General features: G+C 47.0%; 1 protein-coding gene and 1 long non-coding RNA gene across 2 annotated transcripts; both read left to right on the top strand.

Annotated features, from left to right (window-relative positions):
- The first annotated feature begins 3,390 nt into the window (after window positions 1-3,390).
- Window positions 3,391-26,271, top strand: LOC116659651. Its single transcript, XR_004315029.1, has 3 exons — window positions 3,391-3,404; window positions 4,972-4,975; window positions 22,801-26,271. It is a non-coding gene; the product is annotated as an uncharacterized LOC116659651 (long non-coding RNA).
- Window positions 15,259-21,570, top strand: LOC116659649. The gene is made up of 3 exons (XM_032467447.1): window positions 15,259-15,510; window positions 16,001-16,143; window positions 20,756-21,570. The coding sequence occupies exons 1-3, from the start codon at window positions 15,432-15,434 to the stop codon at window positions 21,107-21,109; spliced, it is 576 nt and encodes a 191-aa protein (XP_032323338.1). The 5' UTR covers window positions 15,259-15,431; the 3' UTR covers window positions 21,110-21,570.
- Window positions 26,272-27,152: the final 881 nt, after the last annotated feature.

The following is a 27,152-nucleotide window of genomic DNA, read 5'->3' as shown; positions in this document are numbered from 1 at the left end:
ACTTCTGAGATGCGGTTGTGCTGTGTAATTCTGAGCCGAGATTTTCTCAAACTGTTTCTCACTTCTTATACCAGACATTCCTAAATTCCAAGGGGAACTGCATATTAAGGAAGCCATGGAATTTAGGAAAAGGATACAGATCTCATTTCCTTTTAAGCATCGATGTACCTCCATCATGGCAGTATTGTTTATGTGTTATTGATAGGGGAACTAAATAGTAACCAGATTAATAGAAAATAGGGGATTTTAGGTACACAGGTTCATCTTTTCAAAATTTTTTGTAATGTTTGCAGTTTAAGATGACCATTCCTGAGAAACAGGCAGCCTCTTAGAATGAAATAGCATTTCCTCTGAACCATACTTAATTGTTATTTCATAGACAGCAGGAAGGGTAATCACACATCACACATTTGGGGACCTCAAAGAGATAATGTAACTTTCTGGGAGCGCTCTCCCCCATCTCCCCCTGCTCTTTTCACTGCCCCATTCTCCCTGGAAGGCTCTTTCTTATCTTCTGCTCATGGCTCCAGTAACTCTTTCTTCCTCCTCATTCCTCAGCTGGTAAGGTTACTTTTCTACCTTGAACAAGCAAACAAGCCAACAGAAGAGAAATTTCACAAGCAACTCACAGCACATCCGCTAGCCTTCTGATGTCTGTGACCTCACTCTCGCTGCCCCACCTCTTATTACAATTGACATCTAAAGCCAGTTCCTCCAAAAGTCCCCGGGGCCCCATCCCTCCCATCTTCTCTGGGTTGTCACTCCCAAAACCATCCTCTCTCTCACTACCTCACCTATTTTGTTCTCCTGCTAGTTGGCTCTTATCAGTATATAAACGTCCATCCTCTTAAAAGAAACAAACAGCACTCCTTGACCCTGATTCACCCCCAACAATTGCCACCCTGTGTGTTTGCAGCAAATCTTTAAGGAGTTGTTTAAACTCACTGTCTGCATCTTCTCTTGAGCCATCCCCTTTTACACCCACTCTGGCTCTTCCCCTGATCCCTCGCTCTATGGAAACTGCCCTGTCAAGGCCATCAGTGACCCCACGTTGCTAAATATAGTGATCAATTTTCAGTCCTCATCATGCGTGGCCCCTCGGCAGCATTTGACCCAGCTCTTCCATCCCTCGTCCCCCATGTTCCTGCTTCACTGAAACTCCAGCCCATCGCTCTGTCTGCTTTCTGCTTTTGGTCTACTGGCTGGTCCTTTGCCAATGTCTCCTCTTTTTTCCAAACATATACTGTGGGTGTCCCCCAGGGTTGGTTCCTGGGCCTCTCCCCTCTCTCTTTGCTATTCCTCTGGTGGAAAATACCCAGCATTGGAAATTGGCATGCCATCAATTTCTCGATTTCTCCAAAACTCCCTGATTTGCCCTTTCCATCTGGACCTTTATCCCTGAGACTCACATTCTTTTTCTTTCATTCATCTTGGTTTCACTTTCATACATATGTTCTACTATGTAATTACTTTTCCAAATTTTGAATCAGTACATATATATCATGCAAAATGCTCAAATCTGTATTATTTCCACTAAGATGCTTATTCTACCTTAGAACATTTCTGCGTTTCTGTATTTATGTGAATAAAGCGAATAGTATTTCTACAAGCCTCATAGTTAAACAGTGTGTTTGTTTGGGGCTATTATGTAACATGAAATAATGATACATCAACATAGTCCTTTTTCATTTATTTTTATGTAACACCGAGATGAGGTTTTTGCACTGAAAACTGGTTTTATTGAAATTTTACCTACGTTGTAGACAGTCAGTTTATGTGAAAGCCCTCATTTCTCCACTTTTCTGATATATTTTCCATTTGGCTATATATAACATATACCTTAGCATGAAACAAAATTCCCAAATCATTCACATAATACAATTAACACATTTAAATTATATTTTTAAATGTTAAAAAGAAAAAGAAAACAGACTCCTCTACCTATTAGGCATTTCTGTGGTAATATGTAATACACCCCTTAACCATGACATTGAAGAACTGAGCTGATACCAGCCCCTTTCCACCTGCTCAGCCCCACCTTGTCCCATACCCTGTGGATAGAGAGGACATCCCTCCCATTGTCCAGGTCCAGATGTTGGGACCATGTCCTTCCTCTCTCTTTCTCTTACAAACACAGACAGCAAATCCAGCTTCTTAGAAAATTCTGGATACTCTGTCTTCATTAACCACCTGCTCCCTGCTCCCTGCCCTCCTAAGAGCCACCTTCAGCCATTCCTGGACACCAATATCCTCCTGTTTCCATCTTTGCTTTCCTACAATCTCTCATCAACACAGAGTCAGAGGGAGCCTTTAAAAACATACATTGAGGGGGTGGGTGTAGCTCAGTGGTAGGGCTCATGCTTAGCATGCATGAGATCCTGGGTTCAATCCCCACCATCTTCATCAAAATAAATAAATTAGCTCCCCCAAAAAAACACAAACACAAAAGCATAAGTTGGACTACATCACTCCTCCCCTCAAAAGTCTCTAAACGGGTCACCATTTCATTAGGAGCCAAATGCGTCACAAAGGCCTCAGGACACGGTGTGCTCTGCCTCTCCGCCCACACTCTCCCCCTCACTCTGGGGGCCACTGGCTCCGGCTCTTCCTTCTTCCTCCGGATCTATTCTGCTTCAAGTTCATTACTCTGTGAGATATGCCAGGATTGCCTTATTCCCTCCTGCCTGCCTCCCACCTCACCTGCCATCACCCGAGTTTTCTCATATCACTCTTTTTTTTTTAATTTTTCCAAGCTCTTGCTACCCTCAACATGCTGCCTGTTACCTCTGCTAAAACTCTGAGCCCCCAGTATCGGGGAGTCATGTCTATTTTGTTGACTGATAAAGCCCGAGAGCCTTGGGAACAGGGTCTAGTTAGGAGATTCCCAGTACGTAGTAGGAGCTTATACAGATTTGCTGAATGAATGTAGAGGCCATGGTCCAATCCGATGGAGCACTTCTGTGTCCTGTTCAAAGAATAACTCTCCTTTCCACCTGAGAGGGGGTGACAACTTCCTTGGTGAACAAAGGCAAGATCTTTTTGCTTTATGCTGTTAACCTTAGGTGGGGAGACTGGGGGATCTCCATATATATTTTTAAATTTGGTTCACTCTGCAGTTTTTCTTTGGTCTCTGTATAATTTTGAGAAACTCTTTATGAGTGATGATTTTTCCATCAGATTGAACAGGGTCCAGGAGGAAGGACCAAGCCTGTCCTATCGGCCATCCTATGTGTCATGTCCTGGGACCCAGTGGATGCTCAGCATGTAAGTGAACCGACAGGAGTGAGTGAAGAGATGGGAGCATCTTCTTATTGTGGTGGCTGCTCTCTGTCCGATGCCTTGAGATTTGGGGAAGGGTTTACAAGTGCGGAGGGGAGAGGTTAGGTCCTCTGTGCTCTTCCTGAGTGCCCTGGCCTTACCCATTCCCCCAGGCCTCTCTGGGCAGCCAAGCCGAGGAGCTGGGCCACCGGGGGTTGTGCTGATCAATAATCCACCTTCACCCCAAGTACGGGGGGTAGGTACACCTGGTTGTAGACTCTGGAGTCAGGTCCTTGGAGGAATTCCTCACCGAACTATGTTCTGGACCTTTTATTTTTCTCTATAACCTCCAGTTGAAGAAGATTGTCTTAGACACATGAAAGTGAGGGAGCCTACTGTCCCCTCGGAACCCAGGTGGGGCTGGGAGTCTGCTGTTTGTACAGCCGGTGGTCTCGTGTTGCTTTCGGCATCCCTGTGCCTGAATTCCTGCAGTACACTCTGTGGTAAGGACGGGGGTGCCTGGCAGGGAGGGAAGCGGGTCGGGGGACTGCACAGCTGGGGACATGTTAACCTGGGGTGAGCAGGAGCCTGCTGATGAATGGCATCTCGGTGCAAGGATCTCTCCACACTCAGAGGGGTTCCCACTCCCGCAGGGGCCCTTTGATCAGGGTGCTGGGCTGTCAGGGGACCGCAGGGGTCCCAGTGAGGATTACGGTGCCTCCAGGCAATGGGAAGTGAGGGGTCCAGCGACACTTAAATTAACTGTGCACCCAAACCCAGCCCCCACCTCTTTCAGCCTGATTCCTAATCTGCAAAACTGGAATGATATTAACCATCCTGCGGGGTGGTTGATGGGCTGGGACAGACTAGACAGTCAGGAGCTGGAATTCCTCTGTCCCCTGATTGTTTTCCTTCTTTCTGACTATTTGCTCTCACAAGCTCAGTCTCTCTGTCTCTCTCTCTTTCACTTCTAACTTTCTCTCATGCTCTGGTTTCATTTGATTTCCAACCACTGCCCCTCCCCCTCGCCAGTCCCCAGATGAATGAACTTGATTTCTGTGTGTCAGTTCCAAATTCCCAGGAAAGATGCTTTGTCTCCCTCTGGATCTGTTGTCCAACCCATCAGTTGTGGCCAGAGGAGCGAGTCCCTCTGGGACCAGCGGAGGGTCTCTGCCCAGCCCCCCAGCCACCACTGTGGGAGCACATAGCTCCCCGAGGAGGAGGTGCTGGCTGTGACCTTGTGTCACTCAGTATGAATTTATGTCTCCTCCTGCCCCACCTTCATCCTCCTAAACAAAGATGAAAATTAAACACTCCCAGGATTTGTGTCATGGAACACTCAGGGTGGGGGCTAAGGGGGCTGGAATCTCTGCTGCATTTAAGGGGCTACAGTGAATCCCCAATGAGAGCCTGCAAAGGGAACACCACCGGCCCCACCCGGCACTTAGGGCGCTGAGTCTGCGTGACGTTGAGCTAGGCTTCTGACCACAGCTCAGGGGTCTGGTCTGACCAGTTAGCCTTTGAAACCAGCCAGCTTTGGATTCCTCAATCCCTCCCTGAGGTTCTACCTGAACCACAAGCTTCTGTATCTCTGAAGACAGATGATGAGGACCCTTCACGTAAGCCGTTCGCACAGCCCTGTGCAGGCCTTTGTGCTGCGTGGTCTGCCCGGCGAGCTGACCGAGGTTGGTATTTTACTGATGTTAGAAATAGTCTGGTTTCCCGATGCACTGTTTCACTGAACAAGCAACAGAAGCCACTTCTTGCTGATAAAAGCAAAAAAGGGACTTAAGGAAAAGATACTGGGACGGTGTTTGGAGTGGCCAGGACCGGAGCCAACCCAGGAGCTGTAGGAGGTGTTAGGGAGCCCCAGGCACCAGGCCGGGCTGGATGCTACCGGGCCCCCTGCCACCCCAGAAGGGACCCCCCTCCACCCGACCCTCCACCTCACTCACTGCAGGTTCACATCCCGGCAGGGCCAGGTCACACTGAAGCCGCCAGCACACACCTCAGTGGGGGAGCTTTCCCCGTCTCAGCTGAGGGCGTGCCTGGTGTGGGGAGAGGCCCAGTTAGAGGAAGGCGGTTCCCCTACTGTTCCGAGTTAAGGTGCAAGTCAGTGCCCATCACTCAGGAGAGCCAGGCTGGACAGACCTCACTGTGGTGACTAGGCCGTCTGAGTTCACTTATTACTTTCTGTTTGAAGGCCCTGGAGGGAGCAAAAGTGAAGGTTCTAGTACTTATTTTGTGTTTCCCATGTACCAGGTGCGGTAAGCAAGCCACTTCAGACAAGGCCCAGAGCAACCACATTAATAGGCCACGGAGCAAGTCGTGCAGTCAGGCCTCTGTGGTCCCGAAACCCGTGTCCCCATCGGCTCCGTAGTTACCAGTGGAAACTGGGGGGATTTATGGGACTGTGTGCTCCTGTGGGGGCTGGGATGTGTGTGTTTAAATCCACATCTTCAGAAACTCGGCTAGAACCACAGCCACTTATTGCACGGAGGCAGAGGAGGGGAGGATTCCAGCCTCTGTTCCAGCTCGTGTGGAGCTCAGAAATTGCTCCTTCTGTCCTGAAAACAACACCAGAGCTGAGGGAGCTGCAAACCCACTGCTCTTCTTAGATCCCAGAACACTGAGGGGAAAAGCTGCTCCCAACCCAGAGAGGCAGCCGGGCAGGCTTGGAGAGTCACAGCTCCCAGGGCAGAACCCGCTTTTGTAAGAACCCCGGGGGCAGGCAGATTTAACAGGTCCCTGAGGCCAGCGGGAGGCTCAGCGTGGGGAAGTCCGAGTGTGACAACTCCAGGGGGCCAGTCAGAGGGGCCCCCTGCTCTTTTTCATGCATTTTACCTCCAGGACCGTGCCCTGTTCTCAGAATGAAGGTCAGAGAAAAACCCCTCATGCTTCCTGCCTGGAAAGGAGAAAATAACTCTATTGAAATATACCCAGAACATTCTGTTTCATTGGGGGAAGTTGTTTTTTCTTTGTTTGTTTTTTTAATGAGAAATTAATTTACCAGAGCCTAACCAACCTGGGGAAAGGGAAATACCTTCTGTGTCACCCAAATTGGGGTGGGGGGAAAGAGACACACTTGTGGAGGTCACAGCTCAGGGCACAGGCTCAATGAGATCTAATCACAGGACTACAGATGCCCTGCTCTGTCCCGCTCCCCCAACCCCTTACCTCCATGTCAGTAGGGCCCCTGTGTAATAACAGGAATAAAACTAAAAGAAGTAAATGTCTCAGGAGTGTCTAGGGAAAACCCAAAGACAGCGGGGAGATGAAAACAAGGACACACAGGCTGTTTTAGCCTCTCACACCAATAGCTGTAGCAAATTACACACAGCCCAGTCCCAGCAGATAAATAGAAAACCTCACAGAAGAAACTATTTATTTTGGTTCTCTTACCCAGGTCATCCCACGTTGCATCCTTGCCTAGTATTTAATGGAAGCAAGTCCATCTCAGAAGAGACATAACTGAAGAGGGATGGCTTTCCAGACTCTGATGGGCAGAGAGAGCAGCAGCCTGGGTGAGAGCATGGTGAGGTGTGGGGTAGGGGGTGGGCTTCCTTCTTCCCCAAATAAGGAAACTTCCTGAGGCCAGCACAGTGGGAGGGAGGGCCATGGGGTGGAAGCAGCCAGACTTCTTCCTGAGAACTGATGGGATGCCTCCAAGGGACCATTCAGGTGCCCAAACTGGGCCCTGAGGGTGGGAGCCAGTCTGTCTGCCTCAGAGCCCAGGACTGAGGTGGGCGCACAGCAGGCCATACTTGGCCGGGTCCATTTCACTTCCGTGAAGCCCTGTGTAAAACATGAAGCGTGGACGGCCTGGTGAGCACAGCTCTGCCCTCAAGAGCGGTTTCAACTCCTCTCTTCCCAGAGAAAAGTATCTCTGAGCCCGTCCTGGGAGACATCACAGAGATCACCCTAGTGGCCCAGCCTAGGGAACACATACTTTCTGGCAGGCAACCCCAGAGGTCCACTGATGCATCATGTAGTGGCAAGGATATGAGTCACTGCACGCTGGTGTAACAGCAGAGGCTCTGCCACAGGCCCAAGAGGTGGTGTGTGGGACATGCAGGGGTGCAGGTGTGTAGGTGGTGAAAGGTGAAAGTTGTGCCAGGGGTGCACGTGCTGTGGAGGGTGCAGGCAGTTCAGGGGCGCAGGGAGTGCAGGGGCTGCAGGGGTTGCAGGGGTGTAGGGGTGCAGGGAGGTGCTCAGGCTCGTGGCCAGAATCAGAAGGCTGGTGAACATCCTCGCAGTCAGCCTGACCCCTGAAGGCTGGTGTGGTGCGTTTGGGGTGGAGGCGGCGGGAGGGGGCTGCCCAGGCAAGCCAGTTGTTTCCTTCTCTTCCCCGCAGCCTGGCCTGGAGGCGGCCTTGGCCGCAGGAGATTCCCCGGAAGTCGGACTCCAGGTGAGCTTGCTCCTGGGAGGCGGGGCGGTTCTGTCAGTGGCGGCCGCAGCGGCAGCGGCAGCGGAGGGGAGCAGCACTGCCCCTGGCGAGCTGGTGGATTAGCTCCCGTCTCCCCGGAGGCCGGGCCTGGGAGCGGCCTCTGCTGCCCCAGGTCGCCTGATACACCTGTCCCACTCAGCTTGCTGAGGAGGGGAGCGGGGCAGTGCAATTAGGGTGCGGGGGTGCCGTGGGTAGGGGGCCCGCCGCCCGGGAGCCGGCAGTTTGCTCCCCTCCTCCCCGTGGCGTGGCCTGGGGGCGGCCTCTGCTGCCAGAGAAGCCGGACGCCCGTCTCCAGGTGAGCTTGCTGCTGGGGGGCGGGCGCGGTGCGCTCAGGGGGCGGGTAAGGTGGCGCAGTAGTTTCTCTCTATGGCTTGTCTTTTCATTTGCTTAGCAGTGTTCTGAAGAGCTTTGAAGAGTCTTCATTTTGATAAAGTTCACTATATCAGTTACTTTTTAAAATAGATTATATTTTTGATGTCATAGCAAAGAAATGTTTGCCAAACCTAAGGTCATATTGCTTAAGCCTATGCTTTTCCTCCTAGCTGTTTTATAGTTTTGGATTTCCTATTAAGATCTATGATCGATTTTGAATTAATTTTTCTGTATTTTGTGAGGTATGGGTCAAAGTTCATTTTTCTCTTTTTGCATATGGATATCTAATTATTCCAGCACGACTTGTTGAAAAGAACCTTTCTGCACTGCATCCTTACTGAGATTCAATTGTCCATCTAAGTGTTGGTTTAGTTCGGAACATTCTATTCTGTTCCATTATTCTATTTTCCTGTTTTACAGGAAAATTTTACAATACCATACTTTCTGATTACTGTAGCTTTATTTAAAAAAGTCTGAAAATCAGATAGTTTAAGTCTTCAAAATTTTTCTTGTTCAAAGTTGTTTTGGATATTTGCGATTTTTTTGCATTTTTATATGAATTTTAGAATTAGTTTTTAAATTCCTTACGTCCTGTTCTGCCAAATTTCCACCCATGTCTTTGGCCATCTTCAAAGCTACATTTTCTGAAGAAGTTTCTCTAGATCCCAGGTGAAAGGAGTTTTTCTTCTTCTGTGCTCCATACACACTTCATAATATTTGATTGCATTTATTCATATTTAGCTGTGTTTATTTGTCTGATCTTTCCTGCCATATGGTAAACCTCTCAAGATTAGAAATCTTGACTTGGTTCCCTCTGTCTGCTGAGAAAACTAGTTCTGTGCTTTGCAGGAGTGAGCCCTGCAGTCAGAGGTATCTGCAGCACACATCTAGCTCATCGCTTGCATCTTGTCAAGGAATCCTGCAGATTTAGAATTCTTTATTGTTTGTTATCTCCAAGACAGCTCAGTGTTTATTATTTCTATTGCTACTGCTGCATTTTCAAAGAGCAATGGCTAATTATTTTCCAAATATCAAAACTTGCTACAATTGACTTGTGATGCTAGTTATGTACTGCTGTGTCTTAACAACCTGCTCAGTGTTCATAGGCTCCTTCACTCACGAAACTTTTGGTAGGATGTCTTTGGCTACTTGAGCAGCACTATCTGAACTGACTCCTCCTGTATTTCCAGTGTCCCCTCGATCCCTCCTCCAGCCCTCCCTGGGGGACCAGTAGTTCTGCCCTCAAAAAGCCTGTTGTTTCTCAGGAAGTTTCCTGTGAAATATAATCATGTCCCTCTTGTGGGGACATTCAGTCCAGAGATTTGGCGGCAGGGGAAAATGTTTAGTCTGTTTTGGTAGAGCCTAAACTGTTCCATAATTATTAGAGGCAAATCCAATGAGGAAACTGTGTTGGCATCTAACAAATCAGCATAAATGTCTGATGAGGAAGATCAGCTTCCCCGTCCCACTCAGGCGTCATGTTGATGTGACGCTCACCTTGGCTAAGGTGTTCTCCTGTGCGCAACGTAAGTTTGAAGACATTATGAATGGCTTTTTTTTTAACATTTTTTATTGATTTATAATCATTTTATAATGTTGTGTCAAATTCCAGTGTTCAGCACAATTTTTCAGTTTTCATGGACATATACACACTCATTGTAACATTTTTTTCTCTTTGAGTTATCATAACATTTTGTGTATATTTCCCTGTGATATACAGTATAATCTTATCTGTTCTACAATTTTGAAATCACAGTCTATCCCTTCCCATACTCCATCCTATGAATGGCTTTTTGTTTTTCTTCCTGAGTCTTTCCACATTCAGTGTGTCTGGTAAATTATATGAATCCTATTTATTTGCAGCCCAGCACTAAACTTTTTTTTTTTTAAAGAATCACGTGTTTAAAAGGCTAGTGGACAATTTGTTAGAAGATAGAAGTCCTCTTAGATTTTGGTCCTAAATTCAAATCTTGGTTAGTGGTGAATGAAAATTCCCCTTAAAATTTAAAATACAGCGATATAAAGTTTTAAAAATAGTTAAATTTTAGTCGATTTCATTAAACACTATAACAGTTATTTACCTTTAACCTGTTTCTGGGGCAATTTTGCAATGATTCCCTCTCTTCATTGATTCTCTCTTTATCAGAGTCCTTCAGAGGCCCCTGTCATCACTGTCAGTATCATCATCATCATCATCATGATAGAACGGATTCCTCTGGAAGATTCTAGGAAAATAAAGAGATGGATGGGGAGACACGTAGGTGAGTGTGTGCGTATACACTGAGAACAATTATTAGACGTTAGATGCACAATATCCATTCCATTTAGAGAAGAATGTGGTCATGAAATCCTGATGTGGTGAACGAAGGAAGCGGTGGGAACAGGATGGTCAATGGAAAGGAGGAGGAAGTGAGCAAAGCTGGGAGCATAGATCCTCTGTTAGGAGACCAGGACATTGGTGTGAATGAAGGGACTGTGGTGGCAGAACAATGTGTCCCCCACCCCCACAGAGAAGCCACCTGTGACATGTTACTGTAGACAGCAAAAGGGATGACAGGCATTTTAGGACAAAAATCTTAAAAAATCTTAGAGGATTTTCCTTCTAAATTGTCTATTAGCCTTTTAATCCCATAATACGTTGTTAAAGATTAGTGCCGGGTTACAAATAAACAGGATTTGTATAATCTCACCAGACGTACTGAATGTGGAAAGACTAAGGAAGAAATACAAAAAGCCGTTCACAAGTGTCTTGAACCTTTAATTGTTCATGAGAGGAAATGTTACCCAAGGTGAGTGTCACAGCCACATACATAATGCCTGAGTGGGGTGGGACAAGGGGATCCTGAGATGAGGTGATAGGGAGAGTAGCCTGGATTTTCCAGGTGGGCCCAGTGTAATCACAGGGGTCTTTACAAGCATAGGACATTTCCCATCTGAGTTGAGGATCAGAGGGAGGTGCAGCCATGGAGCGATGTTCAGAAAGGCTGCTGGCCATGAAGATGAAGTCATGGGGCACAAGCTAAGGAAGGTGGGTGACCGCTGGAAACTGGAAAAAAACAAACAAACAAGGAAACATTTTTTTCTAGACCCTCTAGAAGGAAGACAGCCTGCTGGTTCCTTGAATTTAGCCCAATGAGAACTGTGTTGGATCTCTGACCTCCACAGCCATAAGGTGATAAATCTGTGCTGGTTTAAGCTATTAAGCTTATGAAAATTTGTTATAGTGGTAATAGAAAAATAACATAATGAGCGGTAGTGTAAGGGATTAAAGGTCTAGGATGGGGTGTGGAGAGGATTCTGACATTTACACCTAAAAAACAACCAGGTAAAGTGGGAAGGTGTTTTAAGGAAGACCTACCTGGCAGGGCTGTTAAGCAGACTGTTTGGAGTGAAGAGAGCATTGGAGTAGAGGAATCAATTAAATCTCTTCCAGAAAAATAAGGAATAAAATCTAACAGGGCTTCAGTGTTAGTGGATGTAGGAATGGAAATGGGCAGAGAGATATAAACATTACTTTGAAATTAGCTACAGGTTTGATGACTGCATGTTGGGGAGAGTTAGCCGATGTGTGGACTGAATGTTTGCATCCCCTCAAAATCCATATGTCAAAACCCCATCTCCCAGGGTGATGGTATTGGGAGGCGGGGCCTTTGGGAGGTGATTAGTAGGATAAAATGAGGTCAAGAGAGTAGAGCCTTCATGAATGGGATTAGGGCACTTATAAGGGGCCCCAGAGTGCTTGCTTCTCTCTGCTCTCCACCCCATGAAGATAGTGGGAAGACAGCCATCTTCAAGCCATGAAGGCAATCCTCTCCCAGATACCTTGATCTTGAATGTCTCAGCCTCCAAAACTTGAGGAATATGCTGGTTGTTTAAGCCACCTGACCCATGGTAATTTTTTACAGCATCCCAGACTGACTAAGACAGTGGAGAATGCCTCCGGGTTTGAAACTGATTGCCTGGAGAATGCTGAAACCCAGGGAAGTGGGCAGCACAGATGTTAAATCACTTAATCCTGCCAGCACAGTAGGAGATAGAGTCTACATATTCCTCACCATTAAAAGGTTAGGAAAAAGAGGCACAAATAAGTAAAATAACAACAACAACAACAACAACAACATCTATAATAATAAAAATTTCTCCAAGATTCACACAGAACCCCCAAGAGGCAGAGTGAGAATTTATACTCAGGCAGGCTGGCCCCGGAGACCCTGCTCATAACTACTAAATCAAATGGCCTGGCTTATGTGGATCTTTTATTCAACTGTGATATGACGGTACTGTGTCCAGTAACTTATAACTTCAAAATACCTCACTATAAGGGAATCATTAGTCACGGGCATTACAAACCACAGAAAACTACACATACAAAAATAACCTCTTAGGGCAAGAAAACCACTAATGTTTCTAAACATCATACGTGCTGAACCTTTGCTGTAAAGTGTTTATTTATAATTCTGCCAGGCTACAGAATAACTTCATAATTCTGCATGTGGCTGGTGGCTCACATGTTGGACAGCACTGGCCTAGATAACTTAAATGACTTGCCGAGCCTCACCCAGGAAGCTCATGGTGGAATCAGATCTACAATCTGGGACTTTTCCTTCTTATCCAGCAAGCCCTTCATGGAGGCTTAGAAGCTTCTCCTTTGGTGCCCAGCTGTCTATCCATGCTTATGACATCTTGTCATGTGTCCCAGCCTGCTCCTGAACATCAGCCAGTACACACTTCTGGTCTTTTCTGACCATGTAATAGCTCTTAACAATTTTGGTGACATCAGTTCTTATCTGGAAGGGTAGTGGCTAGAGATGTAAATGTGTCCACAAGAGCAGACTGACTGATTTTTCATAAACATAGCAGGAGTGGTCAAGAAAAGAAAAAGTCAGGAAGAAAGACCAGCAGAAGCAAGTCATTTAATATATCAAATGAATACTTTCAATGTTTGGTTGTGTTACTGAGTCCAAACTCATTCTGCTCACTGCAGGACAGGCCAATAAATTGGAAGACCACGTTTTGTGGCAAGAAATAGCGTCTTTAATTGGAAAGTCAGCTGACTGAGGACATTGCAGAGTAATTCTCCTGGAGAACCATCTTCCTCTAGTCACAATTCAGGCTTCTTTTATATTAAAAAGGGGAAGAGGGTGTGCATGGTTGTTGCAAACATCTTGGTGTAGGAATCCTTTGTTGTTAGAATCCTTTGTTGTTGCAGCTGTCCACCTGGGTCAGATCCCTGTAAACCTCCAACAAAACAAATGTTATATTCTGTTCTGCAACATGTTATCTTTATAAGAATGGAAAAGTGTTAATATCCTTAAAGGTCAACGCCTTGAGAATATGTTCTCCTGGGTATTTCAGGCTCTAGGCAACATTGTTTTATAAAAGGTGCAGAACCAACAAGACTAAGCCTCGGAAACAGCACAGGGTTAAATCAAAGAAAAAGATGTAATATGGAGTCAGATTTGTTCTTTCCTATTACAATAGTGCCATGGAGAAACCACTTTGGGCAGCTTTTTTGGGGCCCTGGAGGCTTTCTCTCTCTGCCTCTGGGCATCTCTGTTGAAAACCCTTCCTAGCTGTCTGGCCTGCTGGAAACCCATTCCACCTGGTTTGCCCTGAAGATGTGTTCTGTTTATAACTCATTTATACTCCTTGGAAAACAACTTAATAAAAACTCAATTGGTTTTCCACCAGCTCCCCTGGGCAGGGGTCAGTGATAGCATGTTATTATATTATAAAAAATATACATAATAAATGAAGTCATAAAACAGCACTGGGCACATAGGAGAGAGTCAATAAATGCTTCCTGGCTTAAAGCAAAAGTGACGGCTCAGTTTTCCATGGCTGCTGTACTTGCTGAGCTAGTTACTCCTTCCCTCCATTAAACTTTTTTTTTAAACTGAAAAAGAAACCCATGCATATGTTTAAAAAAAATTCAAACAGCACAAAAATACAATAGGGAAAGGTTTCCCTCATCCTTTGTTCTCTCAGCTCTCCCTGGAGATGCCACTGTTTACAATCTTTTGTGAGCTTTTCCAAATATTTTATGCACATTTCAACCTATGTATGTAAATTCCTTTAAAGTTTTACTTATTTTTAACCTAAAAGGATTTAAATCCTCAAGTGGCTTCTGCCTCGATAATAGCAAAGAACACATCAGACTCTGTATTAGATCTGTTCCTTTGACTTTAACCTTGTGCTGTTTCCTAGGCTTAGTCTTACTGGTTCTGCACCTTCTGTAAGACAATGTTGCCTAGAGCCTGAAATAGACAGGAGAGCCTATTCTGAAGGCTCTGAACTTTAAGGATATTAACATTTTTCCATTCATATAAAGATAACAAGTTGCAGAATAGAAAATAACATTTGTTTTGTTGGAGGTTTACAGGGATCTGACCCAGGTGGATAGCTGCAAGAACAAAGAATTCTAACAACAAAAAATTCCTACACCAAGAAGTTTGCAACAACCAAGCAAGCAGGAAAGGATCCCGAATTCTGACTTGGGGAGATGGTTTTCCAGGACATTAGTTTGCCATCTAGGTTTACAGAAACTTGCTATTCCATGCCCCAACACCTGGTCTCCTGATTTATTGGCCTGTTCTGCATTGAGGAGAATGAGTTTGGACACGAGAACACTCCTATCTACATAGCAAGCTGGGCACTGGAACTGAGGACAGCTCTCCCACACCCAGGGACCTACTGTGAGCCCTTCATTGTTCCACTAGGGTGGAAAGTGGTTTACCCAGGAGAGATGGGGACTATGCACCTACACTCGGGCAGCCTGCTCTGTCTGGGTCTCTGAACTTGTACCTCCCGCTCCCTGCCAGCCCAACACCTGGGACAGTGCAGCTAAGGCAAAGATCATGCCTGCCTCAGTTTCCCAGCCTGTAAAAGGGGAATTTATACTCTTCCTAAGATAGTTCTAAGCGACAACGCCTGTGGGTGTTTGGTTCCGGGAGCAACAGGAAGCTGAGCTCCTCTTGGGGGCAACAGGTGTGATCCCTGTAGGGGTTCTGCAGGGCCTTGGCTGGAGGGCTTGACCAGGGAGGTGAAATTTGAGCTTCTGGCCTTGAGGGGCTAGAGAAGGACATAGAGGAGGACTGGCACCTCCTTCGGGGTGCCCTTGAAGGTAAAGCTTTTTCTCTTCATCTCTGCTACTCCTCTCCCCCTTCTCCCTCTAGATCTCTCGCTTCTCCTTGCTCCTCCTCCGTCCATCTCTCTCCCTCCACTTTCGGTTCCTCTCCTACTCCTCCCATCTTCTCCCCCTCCCATCTTCTCCCTCCCTCGATTCCCCAGTGTATCTCTCAGAACCCGGAGCCCAGAGCGGATCGCTGGCCCTCCCGCGCATGCCCACGGTTGGATGCCAGCTGGACCGCGGGTCCGAAGCTCCAGCTCCGAGCCAGGGATCAGCCCCAGTGGCTGCTCGGCTCTGTCGCCCGGTAGGCCTTTGGCTGCTGCCCCGGGTCGGGGCCTCCGGCTGTGTAAGTGTTAGGTTGGGGGCTCTGGGGAAGGGGGTCCGCGTGTCACAGCTTGCGAGGGCTCGAGTCAGTGCGTGTCCAGCTGAGGGGTTCGCGCCAGCCCCCTCTGCCTGCGCCACCTGCCCCGGCGCCCAGGACACACCTGTCCAGGGCCGGGCACGCACCTGCCACCTCTCGCCCCAGCCGGGCTCCCCTCAGTCTGCGGCCTGCGCCCCCTTCCGCTCTCCCTCCCGCGAGTCCCCTCCTCCCGGGCTTCCTCTCCTCGGCCGCAGACCCCCGCCCCTGGGTGGGCTGTGTCCCGGGCCGGTGGGGTCTGCGGACCCGGACGGGGGCGGGGGCGGGGACAGTGGCTGGGACTGGCGTCCAAGCGGGGCTGCAGCCCGAGCCCCCTGCCGCTTTCCCTGCCCCGCCACCCCTAGACTGCACTCCTCTCCCTTTCCCTGTCCCCGAGGTCCAGCTCAGTGGCATGGACGCTGTTCCCTGGGGCTGAGATCCTCTGGCTGTAAAGCCCAGCTTCTCCTGGCAGAGACTTGGGAAAAGAGAGCGCCAACGCTGAGCATGCTTCTTTCTCCTCCCTTAGTGTTTCTGCCCCAGGTAAATACCCTTAATACTTTTTCTGGTGTTAGGATGGTGATGCTTGTTGATGTCACGTGTTTTTATAGTGAGCGTGATCACAGTGTTGAAAGCAGGGCTTGGTTCACTTAAAAATGAGCTGAGGGGTAGGGGCAGGGCTGTACTTAATATGTTTGAGTTGTTCTGCAGGAGCTAAGGCCCCCACCCAGGTGGAGGATGGTAACTTCAGGCTGAGCACGAGATTCCTGGAACACGGCCCTATTACCTACCACCAACTAGTCAGAAGAAAGTCACACACCTGGAAGCCCTCAAGCCTCATTTTGCCTATTAAAAACTTTACCCTAAAAAAAAAAAAAAGAAAAAATTCACCTCAAAAACCATCAGAGAGTTCAGGGTTTTTGAGCACGAGCCACTGTTCTCCTTGTTTGGCCCTATAGTAAAAACTTTCTCTACTCCAAAAACAAAAACAAAACAAAACAAAAAAAAAAGAGATGAGGGCATGAGGCTGTGACATTCTGCATCCTCCCCCCTCCCAGCGTGAAACATGTGACCGTCAGTTTTAAAAAGATATAGTCCTTAACTAGTCCAGCCCAACTATTGTGTGTTGACAGGAGCAGCACCATCAGAGGCATTTTGGAGACCCAGGAACATTGCAGTCCTAAAGATCTCCTGGCAAATTTTTGTTTGGTTTTGTTTTTTTGTTTTTCTTAAATTGTGGGGCAGACTAGTAATATAGAGGGAAAAATAGTGGTCCAGAAATATTTTTTCGTAGAACTGCTTTATTGCGATATTGTTCAAACTGTGAAGTCCACCCATTTAAGTGGTACAATTCAGCGGCTTTTAGTATATTCACAGTGGTGCAACCATTATTATTCCAGAACGTTTTCATCACTTCAGAAAGAACAGTGGAAATGAATGATCTATCCACCGCTCCCCAGTGGTGGTTCTAAAGAAATTTCCTGGCTGTTCCTGACCCTAAATTAACTTGTTACATTCCATAAAAAATCTGGTAGGAATTCTAATCAGAATTGCATTGAATCTATATATCAGAACAGAAAGAATTAATATCTTTGTGGCATAAACTTTTTCTACTCATAAATGTATCTGGGACCCTATCTTCTCATCTGTCCAGAGCCTGGCCTATGGAAAGTCTTCACTAATTTGTTGGGTCTGTGAATAATGAGACTATATATATCGTTGGTTGCAACTGTAGCTTTTCACGAAAGAGAAAAGTAACCTCAGTGAAGCCATTTGACTCACTGATGGTCAGAAAGAGTGACAGCCATTGCTGGAGTGATCGAGTGGACTTGGTGCTTGCAACCAGTGTTCACCACCTACAGCTAAGGGGATTACAGTTTTCTTTTATTTATTTATTTATTTTTAAAATTCTTATTTTTTATTAAAGTGTAATCAATTTACAATGTTAGTTTCAGGTGTACAGCAGAGATTCAGTTATATATATGCATATGTACATGTATATTTTTCAGATTGTTTTCTGTACAACTCATTACAAGAAATTGAATATAGTTTCCTGTGCTATACAGTAGGTCCTTGTCATTTATTTATTTTATATACAGTAATGTGTATCTGATCATACTAAACTCCTAAACTGTCCCTCCCCCTTTCCCACTTGCTAACCACAGTTTGCTATGTCCATGAGTATTTCTAGCAGCATCCTTTTTGCTAGTAATATATGCTGGTTAGCTGCCTTCATTTTCAGTAATTCCATCTTATCTGTGGGCGTTTTTCTTCTGGTGGGCCTGCATGTGGTTTGCACACGTGTTCATAGAGATCTGTATTTGGGAGAACTCCAGGCCTCGTGTAGTGCCTGGCACGGAGCTCCCGCTGAGCTCATGCTTGAACTGGGAAAAAACATATAAAAGTTGGAATTTCCACTGTGGCTGAGACTTCCAGGTTTCTATAACCTATTTAGCCCACCTTAATGTTGGTGGCTCCAATATTGGATAATTTGGTGGAACTGCATGGTACTATGGTGTAGAGAGAGGGCTTGTATGCTTCTTCCCTTTCCTTTTTCTAACAGTCATTCTCCTGGGCCTCCCACATCCTTCCCCAGTAGTGCCCAGGGCTGGCTTGGTGCTGCGCTGAGGCAAGATTTGTAAATAAGGCCCTTTCCTCATCTCTTCTGAGCCTCCGTTTCCTTCTCTGCACAATGACGGCTTAGACTAGATAATTGCTTTTTGGTTTCTTTTAAACCCATGTTTCCTTTTGAGAAACAGAGAACTCAAATCTCTACTCCAAACTTAATTCTTCAGATTTTGATACGTCCTCCAAGGGGTGACACAGCTCTTTGTGGAAAGTTAATGTGACTTTGGTTCTTTCCAGGTAGCACAGAAAAGACTTAAGAGATTTATTGCAGGGAAGGGGCAGGAGGGGGGCAGTATGTCACACTTTCTAGTGTGAGAAATGGAGCAAGGGCTTGGATTTAAATACAGCCTCTGACGTGGCCTCTCTCTAATCTTGCACAATGTGATAAAACTCTCTCTTCCTCCGTTTCTTCATGTGTCAAGTTGGAGTGATATTATTTTAGGTTTTCGTGAAACAATATAAATATAAGCCATTTGTGTCTCAGTAGAAACCTGACCTGTTAGAGAATCAGGAGTTTCTTTAAAAAAAAAAAAAATCTTGTCCATAGCACTCTGTCTATGTGTAATTTGAATTTCCTGGAGTGTGTGGGTTGAGACTAAATTCCATCATGGGACAGGTGGCCCCTGGGTCTGGGGGCCCCAGTTTCCTCCTCCTCCCCAGTCCTCTTCCTCTCAGTCCAGGATGAAATTCCTGCCATTAGAATTACACAGACTTCTTGTGGATATGGCTTTTAATTTTATTGTTTCACTGGGGAGGGCTGCTGTCATGATTTCCGTGGTCAGGTTTTGGTGACCTGAAGGCTATGCAATTGGGTATTCCTATTTAAGTATAAGAAAAGAAAGTTACAAATACAAAATTAGACCTAGGGTGGAGGCAGGGGCTCTTGGAAGTGGGGACCATTAGCTTTGTTAGCTTCAGGTGCAGTGGCCTCTGTCCATGAGGACCCATCCTTGTGCTCTGGAGTTGGAGGGACCAGTGGGCTCACTGGGAACGTTTACTGAGTGTATCTCATGGGCTATGCATTGTCCTATTTGTACTGTGTGTTCCTTATTTAAGACAGTGAGCTCATTTAATCTCAATAGCCTCTTTAATAAAATTTGACTTTTTATTTTGAGATGTATAGTAGATTCCCATGCAGTTGTAAGAGATAATATGGAGAGAGCCTATGGACTCTGCCCAATTTTCTTTCATGATTCCATCTTGCAAAATTGTAGTACAATTTGTTATTGACTCACTAACCCTTTGAGGTTTGTGTTATTACTCCCATTTCTATTCGTGAATAAACTGGGGTTTAGAGAAGCACACAGGCCTGCCCAGGTCACCCACATGGTTAGTGTAGAGTCGGGTGGCACATGGGCTAAGGATTTCCAGGCAGTACAATTGTGATGGTCTGTGGCAGGGGCAGCATTCACTTGCGTGTTTATTCATTCATTCAACAAACATTTATTGAGTAAACTCTGTGGGTCAGGTGCTATCATAGGGTTATCTAATTCTTCAGCAGTACTGAGAATCAGGTAATGTTTTCTTTTTTTAATCTGAGAAATGTAGCTCTGAGAGGTTATAACCCCCGCAAAGGAAATATAGCTCATAATTGAGGGATAGTACATGTGTACAGTCCCCCACTTTTTATGCAGATTGTACCCTAGGCATTTTACATTTGCAAACTTCCATAATCCAGATATATTCTTGTAAGGCAAGGATTTTTTTTTTAATTGAAGTATAGTCAAGTTTACAATGTTGTGTCAATTGCAAGGTCTTTTTTTGAATTTTGAATTAAAAAAATTTATATTTGATGTGGGGTAATTAGGTTTATTTATTTGTTTCATTTTTTTTAATGGAGGTACTGGAGATTGAACCCAGGACCTCATACATGCTAAGCATGGGCTCTGCCACAGAACTGTACTCTCCTCCCCAATGAAAGTTTTCTTATCCATTATTCTGCAGGTTAGGAGTTCAAGTAAATTGGAGTTGAAATCCAGATCTTTTGATCCCACTGTGGTTCTTTTCTTTATATTCTGCTGAAGTGGGGTGGGGAAAGCAGTTCATTTGTTCATTCCTGTATTCAGCAGTTTTGAGCACTCACTTTGCATCAGGGCCTGGCTAGGTGTTGGAAACTGAAAACAAGAAATGACCCTTTTCTGCAGGGGCTGGAAGCCTAGACCAAAAGCTGGGTAATGTGATCCGAGCTACGATAGCCATGTGCAGACGCTGAGGACAGACTATACCCCTGGCTTTGCTTGGGCTTCCCTGCCTTATGGCTGCTACACGCCAGGTCACCGCATCCTAGAAGGGCCTGCAGCCCACAGCAGAGTGTGTACCTCAGTCTCCTCTCCCCTCTCAGAAGGGCCTGCAACATGAGCATCCCTACTATGTGCAGTGTGCTGAGGACAACCAGAATCTCCCTGTGGTGGTCCAACCTGTTGGGGATCGTCTCAGAGGAGAATTTCTTTTGCATCTATAAGTGAATCTCCTCGGTGAGCCAGATCAGCCCGTGCGGCTCCCAGTGGGCACTCTGTATCCACTACAGGCACCACTACGGACCCAAGAATGGGTGGAACGACTTCCAGACCTACCGCAAGGTCGTGGGCCTTGTCACCATTACCAACTGCCTCTTGGCCAAGACCCTCTAGAAGCTCCACGTGCAGAGGAGCTGTATGGAACCACGCTCTATGACCCTCAGCTCTTTGCCTTTGGGCTCCATGGGGAGGTGGTCAAGCAGCCACCCACTGATGTGGCCTTCAACCTACAAAGACTGCAGAGTGGTGGAAAAGAGAGTCAAGGCCATCATCAAGTCACTCTTCATCTTGCTCGTGTCCAAGAGCCTGGATGGGGCCCCCGACAATTCTACGGACAAGATCCCCTTCCCCTGCATCCTGTTTGAGAAGGAGGACTTGGTGGGACTGGACACAGACAGCAGATAAGCCTACCTGGAGGCCCGGCTGCCCTGACTGTCTGTCAGGTTGCTTCCCTACATCCAGAAAGGGATTGGCAAGGAGGAGGGCTGTCTTGTAGCCAAGGGGGGAGGGAGGTGCAGCCCGCCAGTTTTCAGACGTTTAAAAGTGAATCCGCCTTTGTTTCAGAGAGATCCTTTTAGGGTTAGTGTGGACACTTACTCTCTCTTTTCAGCCAGTACCCCGGGTGGGACCCCTGGAGTCTCTGTCCAATAGAGTAGCCACAGCCACTGATGCTAGGAGCACTGCGGGTTTCTAATTTTTGCTTGTTCCCCTTTTTCTTTCTCTTTTTTCCGTTTTCTCTCGGAGCTCCCTGTGAGCGTGTTGTTGGGTCTGAAAATGTGGGCTGTGCACACCCTGCATTGGAAATAGCGAGATTGCCCTCCGTGCTGCCTCCACCACTTTAAAAAGCAAAAACTTAATAGTTGCCTTGATTCATGTATTATCTCAGTCATGTTTTTATTTTCTAATTTTTTGGAATTTTTGTTTTGTTAGCATGTCACCTGCTGGTGTTTGATACCTAGTAGAATCCTTGCTTTGAGAAACATGTTTGATCCTCCTTACATTTGGTGACAAATGAGCCCTTATTAATTTTGTTTGCTTCTTTTGAGGAGGTGAGATGCGAATTGATTTAGGAGGCTTCTGGGGGATGTTTTTCATGGGTATTTTCACTTGGAAATTCAGTCTGCAGCACCTTGCTTGATTCTGGCTTTTGCACAAACGTGCTCGGCACGCAGTTCCTGGCTGTCGCTATGTGACGTGCGTGACGGCGCTTCCAGGCCGGGGGTCACTGGTGAGGAAGTGGCCGGCTCGGGGGTGAGCAGCCGCAGGGGACGCTGTTGGAGGAATCAGTCACCGGGTTTTCTTTTGCTATTGCCTTCCCCATGCCATTTACTTTGTCCTCGTAAAGGGGCAGAAGCGGGTCTAAAATCCATGCCACTCTTTTACTCCCTTTACGAGGCTGGTTTTTCTGAGTATCAGGACAACATGGCCTTCTCCTAAGTAGCTGGCTCACCTGGATCGGGTGGACACAGGGACCGCTAAAGGGGAGGGTATCTTCCTCTCTGATTTAGCCAGTGGGCATTCAGAGCCGAGTCTGTGGTTTGCCTCAGCAGCCTTGCAGGCCTCCCTGCACCGGCCTTTACTTTTAATCCATGTTGGCAGTAAATAGCTGACTCCGTGTCTGTTGCAGCTGACGTCCACCAGTGACGGCCGTGTCGTTAGTTTGCGGTAGTGAGACTCCAACACCTCAGTCAGCCGTGAAGGTAGATGCTTTGGCTGACCTAGGACCTTGGATTCTCACCCCCCAAGCTGGTTCATCTCACCTGGGGGAAGGGTTGGCCCACCAACTTCATGCTGGTCATGAGACCTTGTTTCTCCTTTCATGCTCTGGTCCAAATGAGGACACCTCATCCTTCACTGACTTGGTCTCGCTTGAGACAGGCCAGACTTTTGAAAGAGTCCATCACAGTCTTGGAGGGAACAGAATAGAAGTTAAGTGTCACAGGTAGAAGGAGTCTAGGCTGTCCGAGTTGGCAAATGCAGGCTGGGAACTGTGATGGCTGTGTTGTGCCCTGGACACAGGCCTTTCCCGTGGCTCCTGAGAGCCCAGGGGTCGGAGTGAGAACAGCCTTGCCTGGGTTCCTCCATCCTCACCTGCTCACTGGCATGTGTGTATGCTAACAAGGAGCTCCCCCAGACCTCAGGCCTTTCAAAGTTCAGACCACGGGAGAACATTGAGTCCCATCTCCTGGGCCTCCTTTGTGAGAATCCAGTGCCTTCTGAGGTGACCTGTGCCAGGAGATGCCTCCCCCTCCAGGGAGCACCCTTCAAAGGACTGTGACTCACTTCACCATGCGGTGAGCTTGCAGAGTTCCGGCCGCGGTGTCTGCAGAACCAGACTTGAGATGGGCTTAGCGATGGACATGACAGGACCGATTCCAGGGCAGGGCTGGGTTGAGGGAACAGGGGAAATTGAATGTGACCTCAAACACCTATGTGGGTGCTGGGGTTGTTACTAAAATGGGAACCCGGGAGTTACCTGCAAGGGGTTGAATTCCATTGTAAATGGCAGACATGAGGCATTTTAAGATGCCATTTGTCATCCGAGTTATGAATTCAAAGAGGCACTCTGGTCTATGAGACTGGGGCTCAGGTGAAGGAGCCATACTAGAGTTACACGTTGGGAGTCATCATTCTTAGCTGGTGTTCACAGCCTTGCATGTGGATGAGCTCATCTGGAGATGTAAAGACATGAGGCTGAGGGAGGGCAGGGCTGTGCCTGGGCTGGAGGAAAGCCTAGACAATGCTGCTTTGGTGTGTCAGTAAACAGCGTTTGGGATTTTCAGAGCAATGCCATTTATCCTCAAGGGGCCGGGGAGGGGGGCGGTGCCGCCCAGGAAGAAATCAGGAGGGAGGGTCATGGCCACATGTGCATCTCAGGAAGATGCGGAAACAGCAAGATCTGGGCAGGACACCTCCTCAGAAGCTGGAATTGAAGTGGGGAGTGGGGAGAAGCTAGTCACACTCACCTGTGAGGGAGGGAGGGAGGCCTGGGGAGCCCCTACCCCAGCGGACCCGATTTCCGCTTTCCACGTACAAAAGGCGTTCAGACAGAGGATCTGAGGTGAAAGGGGATGGGGGTTGGGAGGGGAGCCAACCTGGAGAATGGTGCTTGGACAGTTCTGGAATATATTCCCTGCCAAGTAGACTTAAAAAAAAACAAAATGAAACACTTAAGAACACGGATAGTGACTAGGGAGGAGGCAGTCCTTTTTCTGGCCTCCTAAGAGTGAGGCATGTATGCAGGGATACACAAAAGAATCGGGCATTCTGTCCCCGGGAATTGATCCTTACCGGGGGAACAGTGCAAGTTTAAATGGGGAGAAGGGCAGCAGAGGGAAACTAGCCAGGCCCCGTGTCAGGTACCAGTCGGCCGCCCTACTTGAGTGTTGCATTCACATCCATGCCTCCCAGGTGGGCGGTGGCAGCCCCCTTTTGCGGATTGACAAGCCTTCTCAGAGGGGTTAAGGAATTGGTCCATTTAGCGGCTAGTCAATGCTGTAGCAGGATTCAAGCAGGGCCTTGTCAGACTTCAAGGGCATGTTTTCTCTACTAATTCCGGTACCTCCCTGTTGTACCTGGAATGGTGAAGTGGGTCAGTTTTGGAGACTTTCACAAAAAGTACGATTTAAGTGCCTCAGGACTGTTTCACAAAGCTCAGTGTTCTTTGATGGTTCGGAAGCACCGCAGTGCTTTACGCCCCACAGAGGTAAGGTCTTACTCCTTTGACGATGACGTGGTTGCAAATGACGTACAGGTGCAAAACCAGACTTAGCAGCTTCTGAAGGGCAACTCTCCAGTTCTCCCTTGATCGGCTTTCTTCCGCGGGATGTAACTGTGCTGCAGCTTAGGCCTGAGATTTCTGTATGGAGTGAGGATTTGGTATCCAATGTTAGCATAAAATGATCAGATGGAGAAAATCGACGTTGACAATTTATTTTTGGGTTTCATTAGACAAGATGCACTATCAGTTAATGGCCCAAATAGCATATGAAATTGAGTACAGAACTTTGCATTTCTTACTTTCTACTTAGAGCTGTCTTCGAATTTAAGGTTGTCTGCTTTGGAAATTTAGCTCCACCACCAGGGCACCTGTCAGTAAGTGTGTTGGTGTGATTGCATTTACACAGTGCATGTAATCTGGGCTTCCTTGGCCCCAAATGCTCCAGTGCAGAATCAAGGCCTGTAGTCATCACTTAGTCATGCATACTTCTAAATCTATATGAGGCCAAAAAAAAAAAAAAAAAAGGAGACAGAGAGAAATTACCTTTATCAAAGTTCCTTTGGATTCTAACTGCAAACTGTTGTTGAGCAGCTCTGGTTTCCTTTGGATATGAGTACATACATTTCTTTGCATGTACTTGGTATTTGGACTAGAACACCAAGCTCTTGCTGTCCACTGAGCCACAAAAATAGTAGCCAAATTGCACACATGTGAAATATTTTATTCTTTTTTCTGAGAAAGACTCCTTGAATTTGGGACTTGGGCTGTGAATTTTGCTTTTTGCTTCTCCCACCCTTCTTATCATCTCTCACTCCTTCTTCCCACGTGGCCTTCAAGAGTTCGTGTTCTCAAAGGAGCAGGTGGACAAACACCCAGTTGGTCATTATGCAATGCTGCTGTAGAGGGAGCCCAGCCAAGAGCTAAAGGACATTAACAGAAAGGACTTCCTAGAGGAAATGGACTCTACATTCAGTTGTGAGGACAGAGTAAGAATCAGCCAGGAGAAGGGGTCAAGAGGGTGGCTCAGGTGGCAGGAGCAGCCCGGGCAGAGGCCTGGAGGCTTGTGGGTGGGGACTCGGGGAGAGTGCCCTGTGAGGTCCAGGGTGGAGGGTGCCCCTGCTGGGGAGGACACTGGAGAGAGCCTGGGGTGGAGGGCTTTGGGGGAGCTTGCTTTTTACTAGAATTGACAGAGGAGGCAGTGACGGTTGTCAGCAGGAAGTGACCCTCAGGAGAGGTACTCCTGGTTTTGCTTCTGATGTTCTACAGAAAGAAGGGGTCGGGACCGGTGAGAGCAAGTCTGTCTGTCCCTTTGAGACCCACCCCTTCATTCATTTATTCATAACACGCGCACTTCTAAGTGTCTAGGGGAGAGGGGTGAACCGACAGTAGTAAGCAAAATGTACTTGCTTCTTGCGAGCTTAGCAGTGTCAGAAGTTGATTTAGCTTGGAATGTTCTAGGAACAAAGCAGGGAAACCTAAACCAAAGTGCAGGGATTGGAGGCAGGGAAGGTTTCCTTGAGAAACAGAATCAGAATGAGCGTGGAGGCAGGTGGGAAGTAGCTAGGCATCAGGTCGGGGGCCCCTGAGGTCACTGGGGACCTGGGTACTGCGGTGAGGCTGGGCGATGAGAGGCAGGGGCGGGGGTGGGGCTAGAACTGTACCAGCGAACCTCCGAAGTGTTTCAGTGGAGGAGTGATGTAATCAAATTTGTGCTTTGGGAAAGCTGCCCCTGCTCTCTCTCGCTCTCTCGCTCTCTCACTCTGGCTCTTGCTCTCTTTGTGTGTGTGTGTGTGTGTGTGTGTGTGTGTGTGTAGCAGGGGGGAGGGGGTGGGTACCACTGAGTGGAAGGGTCATTAGGAGACCACTCGCAGGCTGGGAGGCTACCAGTGGGAGAGGGGCGTCAGGGCTGCGTGGGGACAACAGGGACAGTGTAGATGTAGTATATCCTTATGGGGAGGGCTTGTTAGCGGGGCCGCCCTCGTGGCGCCTTGTGGCTGGAAGAAAGCAGATGGTGGCAGCCAGGCTGACTTTCTTCTTCTGCCCTTCCCTGTCTTTTGTGATGGTCTTAGCTCAGCCAATATTTGGAACAGAAGAGCTAAATTCCAGGGTAGACCAAGACTTTGTTGAGCTCGTTCAAGTGAGATCTGATAGGATTTAAGTTTGTGTTGAGATCTGCTTGTTCACTTAGCTAGAAATTCACCATCTTTTGCATTTCCATAAGGGTTTTTATTCTTGATAAAGATTGCTTTCTTGGTGAAAGGAAAATTGAATATAGCTGCTGTTTTTCTCAAAAATATCTTTAAAGAAATTTAATATTCAAAAGAATAGGAATATTCTGAAATGATAAAGTAAGGCTTCGGTGTAGTTCTTTGGTTTCAGAGTTGACACGGAATTAGAGCCTTTGCATTACTTAATAGCACATCCTTGTCAGTATTTAAAGAGCTGTTAGTGAGCGCCCCAGGCCCCAGCTCTCAAAGCATCATTAAAGCTTGCTCTGAAATTGTGAATTTGTAAAGATCTCGTTTGCAGAATCCAAACAGTTGGTTTATAATATGCAGCATAGCCCTTTTTATAAAATAATAGGTTAAAACTTAAGAAAGTAGAAGATAGATATTAAAGCTGAAACATAAACATTCTTGTGCTAATGTTGCGACTGGAAAATTTGAAAAGAAAAATCCTTCTGAATA

This window comes from Camelus ferus, chromosome 24 (genome assembly GCF_009834535.1).
Source record: "Camelus ferus isolate YT-003-E chromosome 24, BCGSAC_Cfer_1.0, whole genome shotgun sequence".
NCBI classification, from domain to species: domain Eukaryota; kingdom Metazoa; phylum Chordata; class Mammalia; order Artiodactyla; family Camelidae; genus Camelus; species Camelus ferus.
This window is presented reverse-complemented; position numbering and strand designations above follow the sequence as displayed.